Genomic DNA, 23815 nt, shown 5'->3' with positions numbered 1-23815 from the left:
GGGGGCGGGGGCAGGGGGCGGGGGCAGGGTGGAGGGGCAGGGGGAGGGGGAGGGGGGCAGATTCCACATGCTGTTTCCATGTTTGAGCAGTAAGATCTGATTTATGTCACATGGATCCATTTACGAGCCGCATTAAAATTCCATTGCCGAAGACGCATCAAGGTTATTTATGACTAGAAAACAGCACTGAACCACACTGAAACACACCGAAACACACCGAAACACACCGAAACACACCGAAACACACTGAAACACACCGAAACACAGATGTAGGCTAAATGGACACAGCCAGGACAACGATCTGAATTTTCCACCTGCCTCCAAAGAGATTTCACAGGATTATGAAAATCAGTTTTAGTACGCTTGTGTTTAAATGTAGCTACATGTAAAAAAAAAAAACCTGACCCTGCAGTGTAAATCCATGCCTCTGCCTCGTGTTTTTTTGTGTTTTGCTTTTACATTTTGGGCATTTAGCTGATGCCCTCATTCAGAGTGACTTACATAGAATGCAACAGTGGAATAAATGTAAATTCCTGACATCATTACAAGCAGCTGATAGTAAAGAGGGTCAAAATCACATCATCCAGGCAACTGATGTACCAAACATCCTAATGTCCCATTACAACTGTTAATATAATGACTGAAACATAATACTACATATCAGCTAATAGTGTAATAATTATCTTAATAATGGTCAGTAAGTAATAATTTTAATAAGTAAGCAAGTAAGCAATAGTTTTCCCATGAATGTAATATAAGTTACCTAGCATTAGCATAATAAAATGTTTACCTGTTAATTTAATAATTACTACATTATTGGGTTTTACTACATTAATTGGAAGTTTGAACTTAATAATATAATCATCAAAATCGATACTTATTCATCCCTTTTTAAACACAGCATCTCAGTTAACAACCGTGTTTGTGAATGGATGGCAGATGTGTATTGAATTTTATTATTAGTCATTATCAGTTTAGTGATTACCTTTCTGAAAACAAACGTTTCTGTTAATGTATTGAAGCCTGATAATGTAGTAATTATCACGTTGACAGGAAAAAAGTTATTATGTTATTAGCAGGCAACTTTTATGCATTAATGGGAAATTCATTATGTTCACAGGATTATTACACTATTAGCTGGTTTATAACGTTAATGGGAAGTTACTACATGAACAGCTTTAACATCCTTATTATGAGAAGAGGAGAGGGTTCTGTCAGAAGACTGGGAGCGTCTGGGTGGGAGGGGAGGGTGTGTGTGTGTGTGTGTGTGACCTGATGTGTATCTTGAGATGTGACCCGTGGGTGAAGTGTCCCATTAACCTCCGTCGAGGTGCGTGCTTCTCCCCGCAGAGAGCTCTTCACATTCCTGCCTCCGTCTCAGCTCAGCCGCCGCTGAAGAGCAGCCTCCCGCCTTTCAAGAGGAGCCATCCATCCCTCCGTCCATCCATCCATCCTTCCCTCCATCCATCCATCCCTCCATCCATCCTTCCATCCATCCATCTATCCATCCAAGAGGGACCGGCCTGCGAAGAAGAGGTGTTTAAAGTTCAAAGACTCTTCTAAGTCGGGACGTCAGCAGAAAATAGTCCCCCCCCCCCCCGACTACCACCACCACCTCCTCTCTCCTCCCCTCTTCCCTCTTCCCTCTTCCCTCCCTCGCTCCATCTCCAAAATCCGCCGAGGTCTTCGGTTTCACTTGCAGGGTGGAAAAACACGGGTCCATTCTTGTTTCTGGACATCAAAGCTTGAGGCCTGGGAAGGAGAAGCTTGATATGCTGGTCGTGTTCCTCTGTCAGGTTGATCTGTGTTTACACATGGCTCCGGCTCTACTTTGACAGCTGCTGTGGTCAGAGTTACACATTATACAATAGTTTGGCAAACCGAGCGGTGAGGGTGACATGTTCAAACCCAAGTATTCGTGAATCACAGATTATAGAGAGAATTTGGCAAACGTTACCCCCACACAGAAAAATGGTGCGAACTGGATATTTGGATATTTGGATATTAAAAGATTCTTAATTCTTGGATTCTTGGATGGTGGGTGATGGCATAAATGTGGAAAAATAACCAAACTCCTCCATAGTATATATTGTGCAAAAAATGAGGCTATACAAGGACAGATAAACAAAAACACAATGCAGGTGTCTAAGCAAAGGAGAAATGGTTCTTTAAGGCAGTGATTCTCAACCTTTTTAGGTAGAGAGATAACAAAGAAACTATGATCAACACAATCATTCTTCTACATGCTCTAACTGTGTTAAATTCTTGTAAATGAAATAATGCTGAAGTTTAACAATTCATCAACTTGCTGGGGACCCCCTGGAACCCCCTCAAAGACCCCTGGTGGTCCCCGGACCCCACGTTGAGAACCACTGCTTTAAGGAACCTCTGTCTGAAAGGTTCTTTGTGGAACCAGAAATGCTTCTTCTATGGCATCACCATTTCCTGCACCTTAAATTTGTCTGTGTGCAGGTGATAGTGACGCCATGTTGGCTCAGGTGAATCATAGATTATACAAGAGCTTGGCAATCCTGGCAGTGAGGGCAAAGAGTTATGGAAGAGATGAAACAAACCATAGCGCCTAATTCATCCACATGTTTGTACCGACGCTCTAATGAATAGTCTCTACAAAAGGAGTTTGGCAATCTGAGCCAGGAGATCAGTGTGTTCGTACCTAAGCCAAGTGAATCATCCAAGCGTTTGCCAAACCTGTCAGTAATGGCACCATGTACACACCTGGGGGCCAGGGGATGATTAACCAAAAACGTAATCATGGTTAATGATTTGTAATAACTTCATCCGACACTATGATCCATTACAAAGTCATGATTCCAGACTGCACTTCCAAGCTGCACTACAGGATTTTTATGTAAAACTACACCGGTCTTATCAGTCTAAATCATAAAGTGGGGCTGCAAGAGAGAAGAGCGTCCCATCCACACTGACTGAGGTGCCGTTTTCGCCCTATTCACCCAAATTAAATCCTGGTGTCAGGTATGAACACTTCTCCACCCACAGCAAGTGACAAATATGTTGCTTTTCCACCGCATGGTACCGACTCAACTCGCCTCGACTCGACTTGACTCTACACGCTTTTGGTAGTACCACTTTGGTTTTCCACTGCAGATAGTACCCCCTCAATGTGCCCCCCCCCACCTCCCACAACTGGTCGTCATAGCGACGCCGTAACGCCGCATGAAACGCGACACACACAGCAACAATGGAGGACATGGAAGGGATGGTGTTCTTGATTCTCGGTATGTGGCTGTTAAGTCACAGCAGGGAGACAGATTTTATTTCAGAAGAGGCTGAAGGCAGCGAGACAGCAGACTGGTCTCTGGCTGCTCAAAGGCGACTCAAGAGGGTAAGCTAACCCGGTAGCTAACGTTAGCATATATGTCCTGTATCGCGCAATGATGACGATTCTCTCTGGCCAATCAGTAGTCTGCAGTGTTTTCACGTCACCTTTTGGTATCGCCTCAGCTCGCTTGGAACCTTGACGGAGGTGCTACGAAAAAAAGTACCAGGTAATATGGTACCTGGTACTTGCCCAATGGAAAACCAAAAAAGGCGAGTGGAGTCGAGTAGAGTCGAGTCGAGTCGAGTCGAGTCGAGTTGAGCCGGTACCATGCAGTGGAAAAGCGGCAATAGAAACTTGAGAGTGAAATCCAAACCGTCTCCTAAACAGCAGCAGAGAAAGCTGGACTCACCAGCGTTAGATCTTCTCCTCTCTCGTCTCTTTGGTTTCCTTTGGTATAAAGCATCACAGACCGGCCAGGTTGGTGAACATGAGTGTGTGTGTGTGTGTGTGTGTATGCAGTTTACTCACCTTACAGGATTTCTGGGTATTGAAATTGAATTGTTCAAAGTTTTCAAAAATCTTGTTTGTTCAGAAATCTGTGATGGTATCATTGGTTGGAATTATGGGTGAAGTAACTACTAAAAGTAATGGAATTTTGATAGAAAATTACAAGATAATATTTTTATTTATTTATTTATTTTTTTTACCATTTATCTTTAAAAAAAAAAAAGTCTCTGTCACGGTGAAATAAGTAATGTTTAATTTCATTGTGACTGTAAAGGATCAGGCTGGTGTTTTTTAATGCATTTCTTATCGTCAACAAATCCTATAAAAATAACAAAATCAGCAATGAATTTGTCTCATCATGTATCTGGTGCCCAATGCAGCCATGTCCCAGCAGCCATAGAACTCCATTGTATTAAAAAACAATTAAAAACCCGTCACAGAGCCATGCTGCTGCTCTGCAGCATATTTCATCATCACCATGCACCGGGCCGGACCACTTTTTCCTCAAACAACTTAATAAGCCGGCTGGAAACACTTTCCATCTCAGGAAAGTAGTTCCGTAGCACTGAAAATAGTCCCTGGCGTAATGAAGAATTTGTTCCCATTTGAATTTGCTTTGGTAATAACTACAACAGCCTGACTTTTCATGGTAACAGTTAGCAATTTTTAAAATGTAGACTATGTCTTTGTGAGCTGTATTTCAAGGTTTTTAGCTCACAGTTGGAGCCAATGACTTCTGGGTTGACGGCTAAAAACGGAACGTTGGGAGTCAGAAAGTAACGGGAGTAGAGCAAACGCATTGTTGATTTTGTTATTTTCATAGAATTTGTTGATGATAAGAAATGTATTTATAAACACCAGCTAGTCCTTAAGTATGAAAATAGTAACGTTTAGCCTGTTTTATTTCTCATGAGTCAAGATTGTGCAACTATTACATAAACTTTGGTTTATGCAAAAGATTTTGGTTATGGTTTGAGTCAGGACCAAACTTGCGTGTTCCTCTAAGTGTGCCACACCATAATGACAGTTCTTCCATTAAGTTGTGACCACAGATTAGTTTGGCACAGACACACAGAAGCCTGCTGGTTCAGCACCTCAGCAGATCTGGAGCTGGCAGGACAGCATCTGCACATTCCTCTCCCACACTGAACCTGCTGCGTGTCTGACCAGGAGACCGAGACCCGGGGAAGAAATTACCTTTTTTGGTTTTGTTTTGTTTTTTCAATTGGCATTTTTGTCCCCTTGATCTGATGTGGGACATTTGGGTCCTTTTCAAGGGAATATTTGTCTATGGTTTTGTTGTTTTTTGTTTGCCTATGAGTCGTTTTTTTCTGTGCTTTTTTGTGACTGGTTCTGTTGTTCAGCTGCTTGTGTGTGTACAGGCTGTGGAAACAAATTTCCCCTAAGAGGACAATACAGAATCTAATCAATTGCATTTGCATTGCATATTGGCAAATAAACACTCAATTTGTCCCACTACAATAACATCCCATCACATATTGTCAACAGAGGAACAATCAGAGACATTTCCCTCTGCTTCATGCTGCGTAATTAGTTGTTTTCTGATCAGACACTGCTCCTGGTTTTTTGCCTACAATGCACTGAACAAACTGGTTATAGGCTCTAAAATTCCCTACGGTGGCCCCCGGGGGACAGTAGTCACATTCACGTGTGAATCTATGACGACACAACAGGGTGAACTGCAGAAAAGGGTGCTCCTAATTCATTAATTCATTATTTAATTTCAGAGTTATGAACTTTGAAGGCCATTTTTGCCCCAAGCCCCCATTTCCGACCCTGTCCTAGTACTACACCTATAATAGGCCCAGTGTGGCCCAGTGTGGGTCCAGCATGATACTTGTGCATTGGAAAAACTACAACCGTGTGTGAACTGTGTCACAGATGGACACCAGAGGGATGCAGACAGTGTCTCACATGTTAATCATCAGAAACCTCATGTTTATCATATTCTATCATATCCTTTGTTCTGCTTGAGTGTGTGTGTGTGCGTGTATCTGTGTGTGTGTGTGTGTGTGTGTGTGTGTGTGTGTGTGCGGGAAATTTACATCATGCATGAATATGCCGTTGGCCTACGCTCAAAGGCAGGAGTCCAGCAGCAGAGCAGCAGGATCAGGGAACAACCTAAACAGAAATAAACATGTTGATCATACAGGATTTCTTAATCTAGACAAAATCCTCGTGCCTATCATGTAACTTGGCTCTGCTTGTGTGTACGGACTTTTACATAAGGTATGAATATACAGTTCGGCTGCACTGCCTCCACCCACAACATCCATGCATGTTCTGCAATCTGAAATTTGGAGAAGTATGTCCCTGCTGTGAGGTAAAAACCTTTTTTGGATTGACGAGCATGAATTTTTGAAATTATACGACAGCCCAAGGGGAACAAATTCCTTCAATTCAAGCAGAAGCATGCAAAATCACCAAAAGTGGAGAGTTACAATGCTCAGAAACACTCACAGGCAAACTTCTCTCTCTCTTACGAACTCTCTGTCCCTTTCCCTCTTTTCTCTCTCTCTCTCTCTCCCTCTCCCTCTCTCTCTCTCTCTCTCTCTGCACCAAAAGAGGCAGATCTGAACATGTTTGATGTAAAATGCCAATTCAGCTTCTCCAAAAACCTGGGGGTGGCGGTGGAAGGTTTCTAATGATTAGCCCAGGCAAAAAAAAAAAGATGAGCTTGATTTATCATTCCAATACCTAAGCGCTGCCTTTGATCATACCTAACTACGGCACTGAGGCTAATGCCTGCGGTTTAGCTGTGATGGACAGGTACCATAAACGGGTGCGAGTGAAACGAGGGCAGAGACAGACAGACTTTACTTCAGCGAGGAGGAAGGAACGAAGGAGACAGATTGAGTGTTACGGAGGTACCGTTAATTGGCATGAACAAAATTTGGCAATTTCTGGACGCAGATGGAAGGATGGAATCTGATGAAAGTGAGAGAGAGAGAGAGAGAGAGAGAGAGAGAGAGAGAGAGAGGGAGGGAGGGAGGGAGGGGGATAGAGAAAGAAAGATGGAGAAAGCCTTAGACAGGTCGTATAAAGTGGTATGAGCAAAATGTGCCCAAGGAGGTGAGGGCAGAAACACACAGGCCAGTGCAGGAGGGAAGATGGAGAGATTATTAGACAAGTAGTACAACTGGTTATTATGTGTTTTCCCCCCAAAAAACTAATGGCAGAGATTCCAGTACATCACAGTAGTTCAGGGAGGATGGTATGTGAAGTACATATGTATAGTCTATTATTCATTAATAAGCCCCCGGGGGGGGGATCCCTATTTGCCTCAGCCCGCCCAAGGTTTCTTCCAAGTTTTCCTACTAAGGTTTTTCTTGGGAGTTTTTCCTTGTGTGCATTTAGGGACTAAGGCTGGGGTGCCGGGTAGGTTAGGCTGTAGAATAGGTAGATGGTTTGTCTTGCTAAATCTGCTCTTGCCTACCTTGTGTTTTTCGCTATGTTTGTCCTACATCATTTTGTTCACCATTGAGTGTTTAGTTAGATCTAGCTACATTATCTGTAAAGTCCTCTGAGACATGCTTGTGATAAAGGGCTATATAAATAAACTTGACTTGACTTGACTTGACTTGATCCATTAGGGTTATTCAACCAATATCAGGCTGATATTGGTTGTATTAAATATCAGAGAGTCGATGTCCATATGATATATTAAAAAATCTCTAAAACCTGCAAGGAAATTTGTTTTCTTCTACGTTCTATTTTTCTGGACATCTTATTTTCAATTTTATTTTTCAATTGTTTGATATTGTTTTTTGTAAATGTTATGTCCTAATGTACTGCATGAGGCCTTTAAATCCAAATCCATCCAATCCAAATGCTGTTTCTGAGGCTTTTCCACCCTGCCAAGAAAAAGACTTTGGGAGAAACACTGAATCTGTCTAAACTTTTGGGAATTTCTTGGGTTTGAAAATGTTCAAATTTGTACAGCATATCAGTGCCGGTATTGGCCTTCAAAAACCCATTTTGGTCAAACCCTACTATCTAGTTCTGTCCCTTGCACTGTGCTTTTGCTCTGTGTGAGAGAGTTTTAATGCCTCTGCACCGGAGACAGCTGTGGCCCGAGGCTTTATGTTTTCAGGTTGTCCGTCCGTCCTTCCCATTCTCATGAACGTGATATCTCAGGAACACCTTGAGGGAATTTCTTCAAATTTGGCACAAACATCCACTTGGACTCAAGGATGAACTGATTCGATTTTGGTGGTCAAAGGTCAAGGTCACTGTGACCTCACAAAAGACGTTTTTGGCCATAACTCAAGAATTCATATGCTAATTATGACAAGATTTCACACAAATGTCTAATAGGATAAAATTACATTTTATATCCAAAAGTTCAAAGGTCAACTTCACTGTTTTGCTTACCACTGTAGCTGAGAAAACAATCTCATTCTACAAAAACGGTGGAAGTGCTGTCACTTACTTTTGCAGACACAAAAATCCTTTAAGTTGACCTAATAATCACATTAATTATATATGTTCAATAAATAAAGACTGTCCTTGCAATGATAAAACAAAGTTTATTGGCAGAGGCATACAACTGCAAGGCGGTTATTTCTAGTTATCTGTCTGTGTCTGTTTGTGTTCCTGCCTAAAGCCCTGTTTGCCTGAAATGTACTTTAAAGCTAAGGGGGCATTGGCTCCCAAACTATGATTTTCAGGATGTTTTAGGGCGTATAACATTATGTGTTTGGGCGTGGCCAGTGAGCTGGTTCTCGCTATCAAGGTGAGGCGAGCGGCCACAGAGCAGGAAGGAAGGAAAGGAAGGCAGGAGGAAAGCAGGACAAGAAGAAAGAACAGCAAAGCTACACGTTTAAAAACACAAAGTGTCAGTGTTGTTTTTTTTATTGCAGATCAGCTGCGTTCGCCGTCTGCTTCAGGATAGATACAGCTGATCGAGATGAGTGACAGGTGTGGGGGGAAAGAACTTGACCAACTGAGGCAGAGGAGGGCGGGGCTAACAGTACACTTCACTGCCTAAAGGTGAAAAGTTGCATGTTGTAGCTTTAAGAAGGTGACAAAGTAAAAGATACGAAGAGACAAAAACATGCAGAGACACATCGAGCCACAGGATGAGTGTGTGGCATCGGCTGGTGTGTGTGTGTGTGTGTGTGTGTGTGTGTGTGTGGGGTCAGATTTGGACGCAGGGTGGGTTGGTTGTGTGAAAGGCAGCCAGGCCGCTCTCATGGTTGACGTGCTCACCCATAATGAGAGTTGATTTGGGACTTAATCACGCATTAAGCCTTATTGTTGCACCTCCGGCCAACTGATGACACAGTGGACAGTCGATCCGGTGAACGCACCGACCACACTGTCTCCCCGCACCCCCACCCCACACACACACACACACACACACACACACACACACACACACACACACACACACACACACACACACACACCTCCGAGCGTGCAAATGGCATGACGTAAGGCCAGTGTCGGAGTGTGTGTGTCTGACTGACTGAGTGAGGGAGCGTGAGTGAGTGTGTGTGTGAGACATCCAGGGTGAGAGAGGGGGGAGTGAGGTCAGAAAGTCAATGTGTGTGTGCAGCCAATCGGTTGCCGGATCTGGAGCTGTCAAAAAAAAAAACTGGGTGCCTGTCCTGTCTGGCTGGACGGGTCTGAATTTACAGGAGAAAAAAGTCAGAAAATACAGCTAGAAATGGGAGAAAAGACCCATCTGTACAAGAAAAGTCATTCATAATTCATAATTTGATGAATGTTTTATCTCGAACTCAATTATTTTATTGTATTATTATAACTTTATTTTAGATTTTTTTTGCTATGTTTTTATATTCAAAAATACAGAAAATATTTGTAAAATATAAAATGTAAAGACAATTTGTACAAAAAAGTCTTCATAATTTGACATGCATGTTTTATCCTGAACTCAATTATTTTATTGTATTATTCTAACTTTATTTTAGATTTTTTTTGCTTTGTTTTTAAATATATATATTTTGTAATATAAGTAAAATATTTGTCAAATATTATTGTAAAATATAAAATGTACAAAAAAGTCTTCATAATTTGACATGCATGTTTTATTTTATTGTATTATTAGAATTAGATTTTAGATTTTTTACTGTTTTCATAATCTAAAACAATGTGTATATATTTTGTAAAATATAAAATAAAAAAATATTCTTATATTAATACAATTTTATTTTTTAACTTCCGATTTAGAAAACTGCTATTAAAATAAAGTTTTTTTTAAATAAAGTCTTTTTTTTTAACGTTGAAGCCTGTATGTGCGTGTGTAGAGAGATAAGAAACCACACTGGGTTTTATAATTACATGTAATCACTCACCAGCGGCAGCTGAACTTTACCTTTTATCCACAGGCTGTTTTCTTTGCAATTAAAAAAAATCGCCTACACACGTCATTTGACAAATTAACGCTTTGTACTGCACGCACAACTATGTAAGCATATCAAGATAATGTGTTTTACAGTAACATAATAAGATCCACTTTCCCCTTCCTGTGACAGCGTCTCCTGAGCTTTCATTATGCAGCACAGTAAAACTCCACATGAAACAGATCCAGTCCATTTGTAGTGATGAATAGGTGGATGATATTGGGAGTTACGCCGTTCCTCTCTTAGTTGAGGCTTGTCTATAAAATGTGTAGCCTTGGGTGGTGTGCATGTAAGCCAGGCGTGCCGCATCAAACTCTCCACATTTCAAAAGGCAATGAAATGACTCAAACTATTCGACTGCATTCAGACTGAAGGCTTTGTTTATTTTGATTTCTGTCATTTTAATCATACCTAGTCCAAGGTTTTGTCTTTACTGTTCGCAGACTGCTTAGTCAAACTTTTTGAGCTTTGTGTTTCATTGCTGCGCGATGAAATACAGTCGATGCACTGTAAAAACTGACAGACTTGTTAAGTTATTTTATCTTGTGTCCAGACTTATCATCTTGAAATCATCTCACTGCACTGGCAGATAATTTTACCGGTTTCAACAAATTTGACTTTTTTCCGGATAATATAACTTGGTAAAAGTGAAATTGTCTTGCAGAAAGTTTCTTGATTCCAGATTTTCTTCATTGTTTTATGATAATTTCTTTGAGAAGATCACCGCACTCACGACTATTGAATGCACTAAGGTGCCAGAAGACCGAAGAACAGTATTAAGGAAGAAGGTTCTGCACACTTAGATCCATGCAAGTTTCTTTAATAAATCAAGTGCCAAGCTGATGATGATTTCTTGAAAGAGGTCATGCATGTATCAAGTGAAATTTATTGAAACCAGCAAGATTATCTGCCGGTGCAGTGGGATAATTTGACTAAAAATATCATGACATAAGCTTGATAGGTCTGGAAACAAGTTAAAAATCTCAGGACAGCTGGTCATTTTTTACAGTGCGGCTGCTGGGGTAAAAAAGCGAAAAATTGAAGTGTAAACGTGAAAATGGCTTCTGCTGGGAGACCGCTGGACTTTATCGTCCTGTTCAGGGTTTAATCAGGCAGATAGTGAAACAGATGTTGCTATGAACAGGGAATCAAACTCCCGCCTGCATGTATGGATGAGATTATTAGGAAAAGGACGCGGGCGTGGGCTCAAAGTATGTGTTGGCCTATTCTCTGTTCTCAGAATGCATACCCACAGGATATAGGCATTACCGTCAGCTATTCTGATGAGGGGCCCAACCCACTTCTTACCCTCCTAAATCATTGATTCTCACTCTCTTTCTCTCACACACACACACATACACTTTCACTGGTTCCCTCCGAGCCTGGAAGTGCTCATTGTTTTGAGTCCTCCTCCAGACTTTGATGTGAAGGGGTCAAGCGGAGGCTCCCTCCTCATCCCCCGGGAGAGGAGCAGGGGAGAATATTCAGTGTCGGGAACATCTGGGGGAGCGCGCTAAGCAGGGCTTACTTGGCAGGCGGTTGGTATTGGCACCGACAACCCTTCCTACCGGGGGCCTTTCATCTCCGTTTGAACATGTGGACCGGGCCCTAACCCTGGGAGGAGTCGGAGGGCTCACCGCCAGCAGAGAGGCCGAGGCGTGGTCGCTCCGAGGAGGAATCCGGCTCTCCTGCTGTCCTCAGGAGCTCCGCTGAGCATTCCTCCCTCCCTCCCTCTCCCTGCACATACTTTCCTCGCCTCCTCTCAACATGCTATCGATCCCCGAGCCTCCGCCTGTTTGAATCGCGCCCGATTGGTACATTAGGGTTCAGCCGATAACGGGCTTTGGAAGGCTGATACTGATGTTTTTGCATTGAAGCTGCTGATAGCTTTATATCTGATCATTTTTATACCCCAAAATTTCTATGATTCAGTGTTTCCCCCAGAATTTTCTTCTTGTCAGGGTGGAAAAGCCTCTGAAACAGCATTTAGAGCATCATGGGAGACTAAAACTCTCCACTGAAACCACTGAAAAATGAATTTATTTTAGTGTCTGTAGCTCTTTAAGGCAGAGTGACCCACCACACATATTAAGTGGTACAAAAACTCTGGGAAACCTTACTGCCTTTAAATGACGAATCAATGGATGTGACATGAATAGAGAATAGCTAACAACAATAACCTGCATATGTGTTATTATGAAATTCAGCTTGAGATAGCAGGTTTGTTGCATTAGGTTGTCACATTGACACAAGGCCATTTAGAATACATATTACATTTAAAAGTTTAGGCATTTATCTGACACTCGCCATCATGGAGACGAGACAAAAGTAAGGAGAGTAAAGCTACAGCACTGTGACAATAGATGTAACAAATATTCCTGTGTCCCTAAAAATGATCATGTATGATAGGAAAGTGCTTGGTAAAGAAATAAGTAGGTTTTTTTTTAATAGAGAGCCAAAGCTGTGCAACACCACCAACCTGTGTGTTTATTATTAGTGAGCTTGATATGGACACGGGGACTCAGAGGGACCGGGGCCAACAGTAAGAGCAGTGGTCGTATTTCATCATCGGCCGAGTGTGTAAGACTAAAGCATGCTGCTGGCAGTCTGGGCAAAAATAGGTGTGTGTGTGTGTGTAGACTGAGTGTGTGTAGACTGAGGTATGAGCGTGTGTGTGTGTGTGTGTGGAGAGTGGGCAGGAGAAGCAGGAGGAGGCTGGGTAAAGTCACTGAGCCTCCTGGCTTCATTATATCTGGGTCATTGTGTTGAAAAGCGGTGCGGCGCCAGAGCAGCAGGTCGGGGAATACCTTGGATGTTGCTGCCTGGCACTGCTGGGAGACCCGGCTCTCTTCCCTCAGTCATTCCACTTGAGCCGTGGAAATCCAGCCTCCTCACACTGCGGTTGCACATTATTTCAACGTGATTTACGAGGTCTGATTCCGATCAGATTTTGGCTTTACGCAGCTGAAAGTTTCCCAATTCTTTCCCCTCACACTGACATACAGTAGTATCGTATGATTTTTGATTGCTGTGAACAGCAAAAAGCTGCATGGAGTCACATTTTTTTCAATTCTGATCTGGACCACATGGATATGGAGAAGTGGTACAAAATGGACGGAGAACAACATTGTAAAGAAAACCAAATAACTGACTTGATTGGTACGTGTGAATGTGGTCTTTATGAAATCACATCACCATACAGTATATCCACACTGGGCCTGATGATGGCTGTTATGCCTCTCCTGTGGCTGTATGTATTTAAACCTGCATCTGCATTATGTCCAAAAAAAAAAAAAAAAATCCACTGGACTTAAAATGAAGAGTTGAAGATGTTTTACCACTCATCCAAGAGGCTTCTTCAGTTCTATCAGTTCTGTGAGTCTACACAGATATTGCATCTGCATTACTTTTTTCCTTCTTTCCCTCCTCTTTCCCTCTCTCTACATTGCTCATATGGGCATTGTGGCTAGATTGCATCCAGAATACGCAGAACTCCAATCACAATTAGGGCTGAACGGTTTTGAAAAAATATCTAACTGCGATTATTTTGACTGATATTGCAATTGCGATATGATTTGCGATATTAGAGGGAATGATAAAATGATAAAATGATTATGGTGTGATTTTTGCGGGGATCTGTACCAAACAAAGATGTTTTCTTAAGTCTGTAGAATATGATGTGTAGGCCAGGACATCTCTGCAGCACGACAATATTTAATTTAAAATGATGTTTTGACACACATTTCGCCAAATAACAAATATTGCGCCTTCTGCGATTTTAAAATTGCAGTAGGCCATATTGCGATTTCGATAAAATTTCGATTAATTGTTCAGCCCTAATCACAATGCAAGCCGGACCACTTCCATACCTGGTCTGAAGATCTGATAGCAATGTGGAAGATATTGGTGCATAGGTTTGATGCGTTCTAAAACAAAGAAATGTTGTTGAGGAAAATATAAGAGTTAAAGAGGTACATATTGGACTTATGAAACCAAAGTGCAATCCCTACAAAACACTTGGATAATGCTGCAGGAGCTGTTTGGAGAAGTTTGATAGACATTTTATGCTTTTTTTGGAGCTGTGAAAAGATCCTGTTAACTCCTATGTCCTGTTTCGGAGATGGCTGAGAATGAACTACGGGGGCTAACTCGATACGAACTTCACTGCAGTTTTGACTGATGTGGAAGTAAGTAGGTAATGACTGACTTTTAATTTTGAGGTGAACTATTCCTCTATTCCTTGCTGAAAGGTACCTGGATGAAAGTTATTGAAGGAGCATGCTTCGTTCACTTCCCCTGCCCAGGTGTTCTGGGGATTTGAACCAGCAGCCTTCCAGTCACAAGCTCACTTCTCTAACCATCAGCCAATGTGAGGACTAGACTTTCCAACTAGGTTTGGGATGTGAGCTGTTTGTAGCTGAGTCCTTTCTTTTCATGTGCAACACCCAGAATGTTGACCTTATCCCCTGTCTGTCCATCCATCCATTGATCCATCCTTCCATTTCAATCCACCTTTTGCTCCACTGAGGCAGCCTAGTTTCCTGAAATGGAAACAATGCCTGGAGATCCTGGAAGAGGCCACTCATCCATCTACCTCCCCTTCATTTCATCCATCCATCCATCCATCCATGCATCCATCCACCTTTCGCTCCAGTGAACCAGCCTACTTACCTGGAATGAAGCGGTTCTGCCATGACTGAATCCTTGGTGATTGTGGAATGGCGGCCATCCATCTTCTCGGCAGATTAACTGCTACAGTGAGTTCTGTCTGTCCGGACGCAAAAGATGGGAGACTTTTGGTTAAACATCAAGCAAAGCATTCATCACATCACCATGGAGACTGCTTTGTGTGGGTCGTTTAAATGATCCAAGACGACAAGCGGCAAATGGAGCGCGAAACCAAGCTGTCCTGTTGATGTATTTCACAAAACCACTGGAAACAAAATCCATACCGGACACAACAGACCTGGGACGAATGGTATTTGCAAATACTTGTATGGTTTGTCTAATGTTACTATGGTGCCAAATGGGTGGGGTTTACCATGTAGGACAACACAGGAAGAGCCAGAAACTTTAGACAATCACAGGGAGAGATGAGTCAGTTCAGTCAAGTTTACTGATCTGTGACTGAATGCTAGGGGAATAAAACTCCTCAAACTGAGATACAAAGGGCCCATTTCCAAACTTTCTTTTGCACTGATGATGGGCCAACTCAAAAACACTTTGCACTTCTCCACTTGAGCACATGTCATTCTTTTGGACAGATACAGAATAAAAATGGTAACTTTGCATTTTAACACTGGTTAAAGAAGGTTGTCTCTTCTATATACAGTATGAGCTCCCCTTGCATTTAGTCTTAATTGGATTTTTGGGCCTACGCACCAATGACCAATTCTATTCTTATCTGTTGTTGAAAATGTACTTGAAAACATCTGAATTGCCTTGATCCAGTAAACCCGTTACCCCTATCTGGTATTCCAGGAAGGCTAAAAACAAACGCTGAAAGTATTTGCAACTACAATTTGACCCTGGTCTGTTTCACAGTAATACTTTACTCCAAAGCTCCACACACTCGCTGGCAGCGGAACAATGTGATGCCCAACACGCAGCATGGAAAGACTAACCTGCCTGCCTTGGACCAGTACCCTTGACCGTAGCCAGCGCCTCTAGGAATCTGGTTTTGGCTTACATGGAGCACGCTGCATTGTGGAGGAAGACTCGCTGTCCTAACGGTGCCACCCGCTCCTCCCACTCCTTCCATACTCTCATCTCATTGTATTTCTTTCCAAGTAGGTCAGTAATCGTGCGCTGTACATACATGTGACCGGACCGATACGTGATCCGGGATTCCGCACACGTTTCCCATTCTTCCCCAACAACTGACGGGTTAATGATCACGCAGCACGGCGCATCCAGCCCCGTCGAGCATTGTGGGTACACCACACAGCTGCTGGATGGCTCTCATGCAGCGTGGACTAATGTTAATCATCACCTGCTGTGTCATTAAGGGGCAGATGGAGGCAAAGCAAACGACTCACCTCATTGGCCCGGCACTAAATGGGACAGGAGGGGGAGAGACGGCTGATTGGCCATGGCCAGGAAATGAACAGTTCATTTCTAAATTGTTGGCCTTTGTTTAGCTGCAAGTTATCAATCAATATGTCTCAAGGAACTAGACTGCTAAAATGTTATGATTTAAAAACTAATATTCCATAAAAAGTGCCATCATTTGTGTTAAATTTGAGCTATCATTTCATTCTAGAAGAGAACGTGTCACTTTTTCCAAATCTCATTTTGGAGCGAAGCTCTTCACAAGCAAACTCAAAGCTTCAAACAATCAGTAGGTTTAACAACGAACATTTCTTTAATCGAACACTGGAAAACAGGATCCTGAACACTTTCCACCACAAAGGGAAAAAAGCCCCTTAACATAAATGTACAATTTCCATGAAGCAATTATCAGAACAAAAGCAGCCAAGGGTGAACCTTAGTTCTCAGATATATCAGCATTAAAAAAGACAAAACAAAAGACATTTGGTATAAAATACTTTAATAAATAGTAGGATTGTTCTAAGAACAAACAAAAAATTCCTCTAACAAACCAAGACTTTTGCCAAATTTTGTACAAAATAATTACAATGTTCTGCACATTCAGCCCATCCTCTGAGGCCAATAAAATGTAGAATTTACTGACAGAATATGGATTGTGATTTGGGTTTTTCATAATTTGCATCATCATTATCATCAAAAAAATAAAATATTGAAAACATAATTCTCATCCACAAATAGTAACAATATTGGACTATGTCTATAGAACAACCAAAAGTGTTTTTTTTTTCACTACCGCTGTGGAGGTAATGCTCAATGGTTCTCTTCCTGTGTTCTTAGTGCAGAAACAGACTTGATACAAACACTGGACAACAAGCACAACAGTCAACAACATCAACAACAATACAACTTGTTCCCTTCATTAGACCAGTATAGATACACGACGAGAGGCGGGGCTGAGCAGGGGGAAATGGGGGTTCACACTCATTCAATGCGAGTAGATTCCCATTCACACCACATTTTTAGACTGTATGTGAGCCAAATCTAAGTCTATGGTGGATGTTTGTTGTCACAGGGACTGGAACCTGGTGGATTTATAACTTTGCAGTACTATCAGGCTAAAGAGAGACTGGCATCAATGCTGTTAAGTCAGCTGCACCCCGTCATCCATGTGTATCTATTGAAAATAGAAATCAGATGCATCAGGGCTGGATAAAGACCTGATCCTCCACAGCAGCACAGGGCTGCTTTTCATTTGTGCCATTTGGAGTCCTCAATTAAATTAAGTTGAATTGAATGCTTACAAAGAGGGATACAAAATGCCTACACAAAATGGCTGCTGTGAAATCAAGTGAAAGTAAAAGATACAGGTGAAATCCTATGAGCAAAGTTCAACCATTGTTCATCCATTGATTCGGGGTCCACACTCTTTTTAGGAATTAATTTTCCATGATGTTATTGATCAAAAAGTGCAAGAATATGTTTTCATCAATGCAATTTGCATCCAGTGGCATCATTTCACACCAGCATGGAAGTCTGAAACATCATTTATACTGTAGGAAACTAAAACTCGGTTGAAATCTGCAGAAATTAAAATGCCTGTGTCCTCAACACTGTCCCATTGAATCCCATTAAACTTCAGTGTGAAATGGAGCACCAGCTTAATGTAGGAAAACTTAAGACCTATTTGCCCAAGACTTGTACTGTTGTTCAGTGGGGTGAAACATCATTTAGACTCTGCGACATGAAAATTCTCCATTGAAATCAATAGAAATGAAATTGTTTTTTGGAGGGGTGACTCCTCCAGGTGGGCTGGCCCACTGAATTTGTATTTTGGGGGTATAGAACAGCTTGTAAAGCATCACTTTGAGTCTGGGACACTGAACATATCCATTGAAATCAATAGAAATATATGTATTTTTGGAAGAGTGGCCTACAGTTGAAGCGGCCCACATTCACTCTGCAGGGATTTCAAACCTCGACAGGCTTGACAAACAGCTCTGCATACTGTATACTTGTGTTCTTAACAGCTGGAACAGATAATCATAACGCAAGACAAACAACCACTTATGATCTGTTTTTTTTCTTTTGTTTTGTTTTACCAATGCTCATGATTCAGCGGGACCCTGGACATAGTCCGTAAATCTGTATAAAACCTGTCATAGTGTCGACGGACACTACTAAACGGAATGACATCATTTAGAAAAAAAAAAAACAACCACAAACAATTCTTATTCTTTAGAATAACTATGATACAAAGCGTCACTTAAGTTACTAAATTCAAATATACACAGCCATTTTCATATTTACATATGTACATTGCAAAGAAAATACCTTTACGGTGGTATGAAGAGTTGTTGCTAGGACATCTTTCCCTTTATATGTATTTAAAATCTGCATAAACTCTATGAAAGGAGATAAAAGGAGAAAAAACGGGCTGAAGGCACTTTCTACCAAAGCAAATACTGAAAAATGATCGCATAGACTCGCAGGAAGCAGTGAAACACAATTACGTTGAAAGGGTTAACATAAGAACTTTTAAGCATTTACACATTATGGAAAAGATGTTTATGAATGTAAACAAAAAAAATGCTCATGCCAGGTATCATATACAGTGGTTTTTCTGTGCCAGCTTTCTGAAAGACATTTATAAAACCATTTTTTTTTCTGTTTTTACACAATTGGACTTATAAAAGGACATGATATCTGTTATGTATGACACACATGCACACGGACGCACACAGGATGTGCAACAGTTTTATGGATGCTGGTTTTACGTGAGGGGACTGTTTTACGGCATGAATGGGTTGTTAGTGTGAGTGGCACAGGAAGTAAAGTTGTCTGGTTGAAGCATGGTGCAGTGTGGACCTCGTTCATTCACATTCTGTTAAGAACATAATATTGGCGACAAGGATGGCTGAGTTTCTCCCTGTGCCCGGCGAGCCCTCCATCCTGTGGGCGAGCTGGCTGGATATCTTTTCAAACTATTTGGACGCCATGAACTTTTCGGATATCCCCAACAAGAGGAAAACTGCGCTCCTCCGTCACTGCCTCGGCACCGAAGGTCAGAGGATTTTACGAACGTTGGATGATGCGGAAACGTTTGAGGACGCGGTCAGAGACAATCTGACACAGAGACGGGGTGCACACTGCTGTGGGAACTATGGGTCCACCAGATCTCCAAACTGCCCTGCCAAGGGGCGTAGGTGCAGGCACTGTTTGAAACTCAACCACTTTGCCAAGGTGTGTCGATCTGCACCTGCCGCTTGGCTTCCACGGACAGGGACAGTGCCTGCCCACGGCGAACGCACAGAGATCAGACATGTCTCCACAAAGGTCAGCAGTGCTTATACCCAAGCGTCCTTCAAAACATGCACTGTACGGCTGGATGGGGTTAGCCTTGCACTTATAGTGGATACAGCAGCAGGTGCATCTCTGATAAATCTGGGGACCTATGCCAAGTTTTTCTCCCACCTACGCTTATACCCTCCCATCATCCACTTCACGGCTTACAATGGCTCCAAACCCGGTCCCCGCTGAAAAGAAGACGGGTGGGGTTTGTGTCTGTGTCGACATGCGCCTACCCAACAAGGTGGTTAGCCCTGACAAATACCCACTGCCTACATCTGAAGACCTGACTGCACAGTTCTATGGTTCTGCAGTGTTCACGAAGATTGACCTGCACCAGGACTATCTGCAGGTACCCCTCCATCCAGCAAGCAGGGACCTTATGGCCTTCGTCACACACATGGGAGTATTCAGGTACACTCGCATGCCGTTTGGCCTCAGTTCTGCCCCCAGTTGTTTCCAGAAGGTCATGTCCATGATCCTGGCCGGGGGGATCCCTTGTGGGGTTCCGCCTCTCTGCCAAGGGCATTGCACCTCTCCAGTCCATGTGGATGCTGTCCACCAGATCCCCGAGCCCACCTCAGCCTCCCAGGTGGCCTCGTTCCTGGGTATGACTGCCTATTATCTCAGATTCCTCCCCCATTACTCACAGACCACAGCGCCTCTTCGCCAGCTGCTTAAGAAGGGGCCATGGACCTGGACCCCAGCCTGCTCAGAAGCCGTCAGCACGCTAAAGGCCCAGCTCACCTCACCTCCTACACTTGGCCACTTTGACCCTGACAGCCCCACCATCGTTACTTGCGATGCATCTACTTGAGCAGTGGGGGCTGTACTTTCCCAAATGCAGAATGGCCTGGAGAGGCCAGTCGCCTTTGCCTCAAGGGCCCTGACCCTGACAGAGCAACGTTACTCAGTGGGTGAGCGAGAGGCCCTTGCCTGTGTCTGGGCATGCGAAAGATGGCATTATTACCTCTATGGACGGCACTTCACTCTCCGCACTGACCACCAAGCTCTGACCAAGCTGCTGTCAGCCGCAGGCACAGGCCACAAGCCCCTCCGCCTCTACAGATGGGGGGAACGCCTCAGACAGTACAACTATGACCTCCAGTTCACCTCAGGGAAGGACAACGTGGTTGCTGACCTCCTTTCCTGCTCCATTGATGCCCCGCCCCCCACGACCCCGTTTCCCACTGACCTTGAACCGGAGCTCATTCAGATGCTCTACACACAGCTCCAGGCAGCTAACCCGGGAGTCTAAAGAGGACTCTGTGTTGTCCACTTTTTGCACATTCATTCTCAATGGATGGCCACCTAAGGTTTTCGCTCGTGTGCAACAAGAGCTCTCCTGCTGGGGAAATATGTGCATCACCAGAGGATGCTGCACTGAGGTCCCAAGCACATTGCGTGCTCAGGTGCTCACTATGGCTCATGAGGGTCATTTGGGCATTGTTAAGCTGAAGCAGAGATGCTGTGCCTTGGTGTGGTGGCCAGGCATCGACAGAGATATCGAAGCTCTGGTCAAAGACTGTGAAGCATGCCTCATCAGTGGGAAAATGGGACTGCCCACCCCACCCCCACTGCAACCGCTCCCGTGTCCATCCCGCCCCAGGGAACATCTCCAGCTGGATATATGTGGGGAGATCCATGGCCATGCGGTTCCCCACCACCACCGTTTCCTAGTGGTGGTGTATGATCTCCACTCAAAGTGGCCTGCAGTGATTCCGGTCTCAAGTGTCACAACGCGTGCTCTGACTGATGCTTTGGATGGCCTTTTCTCCCGCTGGGGTGTGCCGTTGGCCATTACCACTGACAGTGGGCTGCAGATGACCTCAGCGGACTTCTCTGCCTTCCTCAAGGATAGGGGACTCAAACATATCCGCACATCCTCCTATCACCCACAAACCAAACCTTGAAAAATGGCATCCGTGCACACTTGGCCCAGGGGTGCACTTTTCAGACAGCACTCAACCAAACACTGCTGCACTATCCAGCCACAACCTCCCAGCCTCCAGCTGCTGCTATACCGAGGGTGGCTGGGGAGGACATTCAACCTTGTGGACCGTTGCGCCTGCTGCCTCGTAGGCTACCCCAGGCTCCAGAGCTACCAGGGCCTCATGGACCTTCCCAGGAGCCCCTGCCTGTTTCCCAACATCCTTGGCCATCGCCAGACCCTATGCCTTCTCTGTCAGGCCTGTGCGGGCTCGAGTCCGCCCTGCACCGTTGCAGGATTTTGTGACAACATTCCATGCCTAAGTCTTGGCTCCCCCATGTTCTGTTAGTCATTGGACTGTATGTTGCCTTAGCTTGTGTTTCAGCTAAGCTTTGCCCTGGTTCTCTGACCGTTTGAAAGGGGGGGGGAAATGTTATGTATGACACACATGCACAGAGACGCACACAGGATGTGTGACAGTTTTATGGATGCTGGTTTTACGCGAGGGGACTGTTTTATGGCATGAATGGGTTGTTAGTGAGTGGCACAGGAAGTAAAGTTGTCTGGTTGAAGCATGGTGCAGTGTGGACCTCGTTCATTCACATTCTGTTAAGAACATAATAATATTGAGACAGACAGTGTAGAAAAGGCCCAGAGTCTGGGCTAAGGCAGACAGGAGCTGAATGCACCGAACAGTAGAAACAACGTTAACAGCTGCCAGCCAATGACGTTCAGTCAGATCTCCAAGGGCAGTGCGCAAGTCACATGATAGGTGAACGCTGGGACGAGGCGAGGAGGAAAAAGGGCTATTCCGCTGAACACAGCAACAGTTTGTAAACAACAACAACAAAAATTAAAAATCAGGAGCGGTGAAAAGAAAAATCCTCTTTCTTCTTGATTCCAACAGTGTGACGTATGAATTGAAATCCAGAGCGGCCCAGAAGTTGTAAAGTCCATTTTACGTGTCATTTTTTTTTTTTTTTGTATGTGTTTTTATTTTTGGTAAAATAAACAAGCCTCCATGTTGCAGACAAAGAATAAAAGTTAAATAAAGTGTGACAAAACAAAAAAATAGAAAATTAAAGCATCTGAAATCTTCACTTTTGGTGCTTTTAAAAGTTGAAATGTGGATGACGGCGAAGACATCGCAGTTTGTCTCTCTCTGATTTCAGGAAGGTCGTGTTCATACATAATGGTCTTTGATGTCCTCGCTGAGCTTGGCGGCGTTGAGGTTTTTACAGCGGTTGTCTTTGGGGCTGTACGCCGTCCGGTGCGGGGCCTTGACCGGGCCGCTGCGCGCCGTGCAGATCACCCCTCCCTTACCCATCACCCCTCTGTCCTGCGCCCCCGCTTTGGAGCACTTCTGGGAGGGACGCTTCTCCGCCGAGCCCGGTCCCCTCTCCTCCTCGTCCTCCCGCTCCCCCTCCTGCTCCCCGTCCTCCTCGCCCTCCGCCCCGTCGCACGTCCGGTCGGAGGGGCCCATCAGTTTCTTGCATTCGTACTGAATGTCTTTGTCGCGGTTGTCCTTGTGGGCGCGGCTCCGCAGCGGCTCCAGCTGGTTGTTGACCGTCCCGTCCTCGGCGGCGGCGGCGCGGGACGCTCTCTCGCGCTCTTTCTTCCTCTTGCGAGTCCACCAGACGCAGACCACGATGCAGAAGATCCACAGAAGGCTGAAGACCACACACAGCACCGGCACCAGGTAGGCTGAGAGGGGAGGGGGGGAAGAGGGGAGACGTTTTCAGGATTTGTTCACAATGTCATTTCTCAGTAAGATGGTAAAAAAAAAAAGTTAAAAAGTACTATCCAAATATCATCTTTTGTTTAGCTGAAGAATTTGGAATGCATCACAATTTAAAAAAGCTTCACAGGTACTAATGGATTAAGAGGGAATGTCTGAATTATTAATTCAATTAAATTTATATCAATTCAATTTATTTATAAGTCACAATGAAATGAAAAATGACTTTTCTCATCTTGTTAGCTGATTTTCCATATCATAACATACATCTATTTTACATCGATTTTTCTTGTATTTTTTATAGCAAAATCTGATTTTCTTACATCCAGGAAAACAGCGTAAAAACAACATAAAAATTGCAGCAGATTTTTGAACAATCTTCCCCTCTGTCCCTCCCATAATATAAAACATGCAACTTCATATCTTTCAAAGTGACAATATGAAAGTCAACATGGTTCGTTTCCTTTTCCTAAAAAAACACCATGGTTGTGTCCCGCTAGCTGGAATTTATTCATTTTGAAGAATTCAGAATTTGTGAAGCTTCAGATTAGGAA

General features: G+C 43.6%; 1 protein-coding gene across 1 annotated transcript in view; it reads right to left on the bottom strand.

The window, feature by feature from the left end:
* Positions 1–16591: 16591 nt before the first annotated feature.
* Positions 16592–23815, bottom strand: part of LOC139663663 (protein jagged-2-like) — a gene marked incomplete at its 5' end in the record, with an annotated part of 49186 nt that continues 41962 nt past the window's right edge. Inside the window, one exon of the mRNA XM_071542380.1 lies at positions 16592–23227. Coding sequence (XP_071398481.1) covers positions 22707–23227 — 521 coding nt within the window. The remainder of the gene's footprint in view (positions 23228–23815) is intronic.

The sequence above is a fragment of the Centroberyx affinis genome, unplaced genomic scaffold (genome assembly GCF_046629955.1).
Source record: "Centroberyx affinis isolate AG114_WGS23_722 - 3 ecotype Tasmania unplaced genomic scaffold, CSIRO-AGI_Caff_v1 ptg004081l_1, whole genome shotgun sequence".
Taxonomy (NCBI): Eukaryota; Metazoa; Chordata; class Actinopteri; order Beryciformes; family Berycidae; genus Centroberyx; species Centroberyx affinis.
This window is presented reverse-complemented; position numbering and strand designations above follow the sequence as displayed.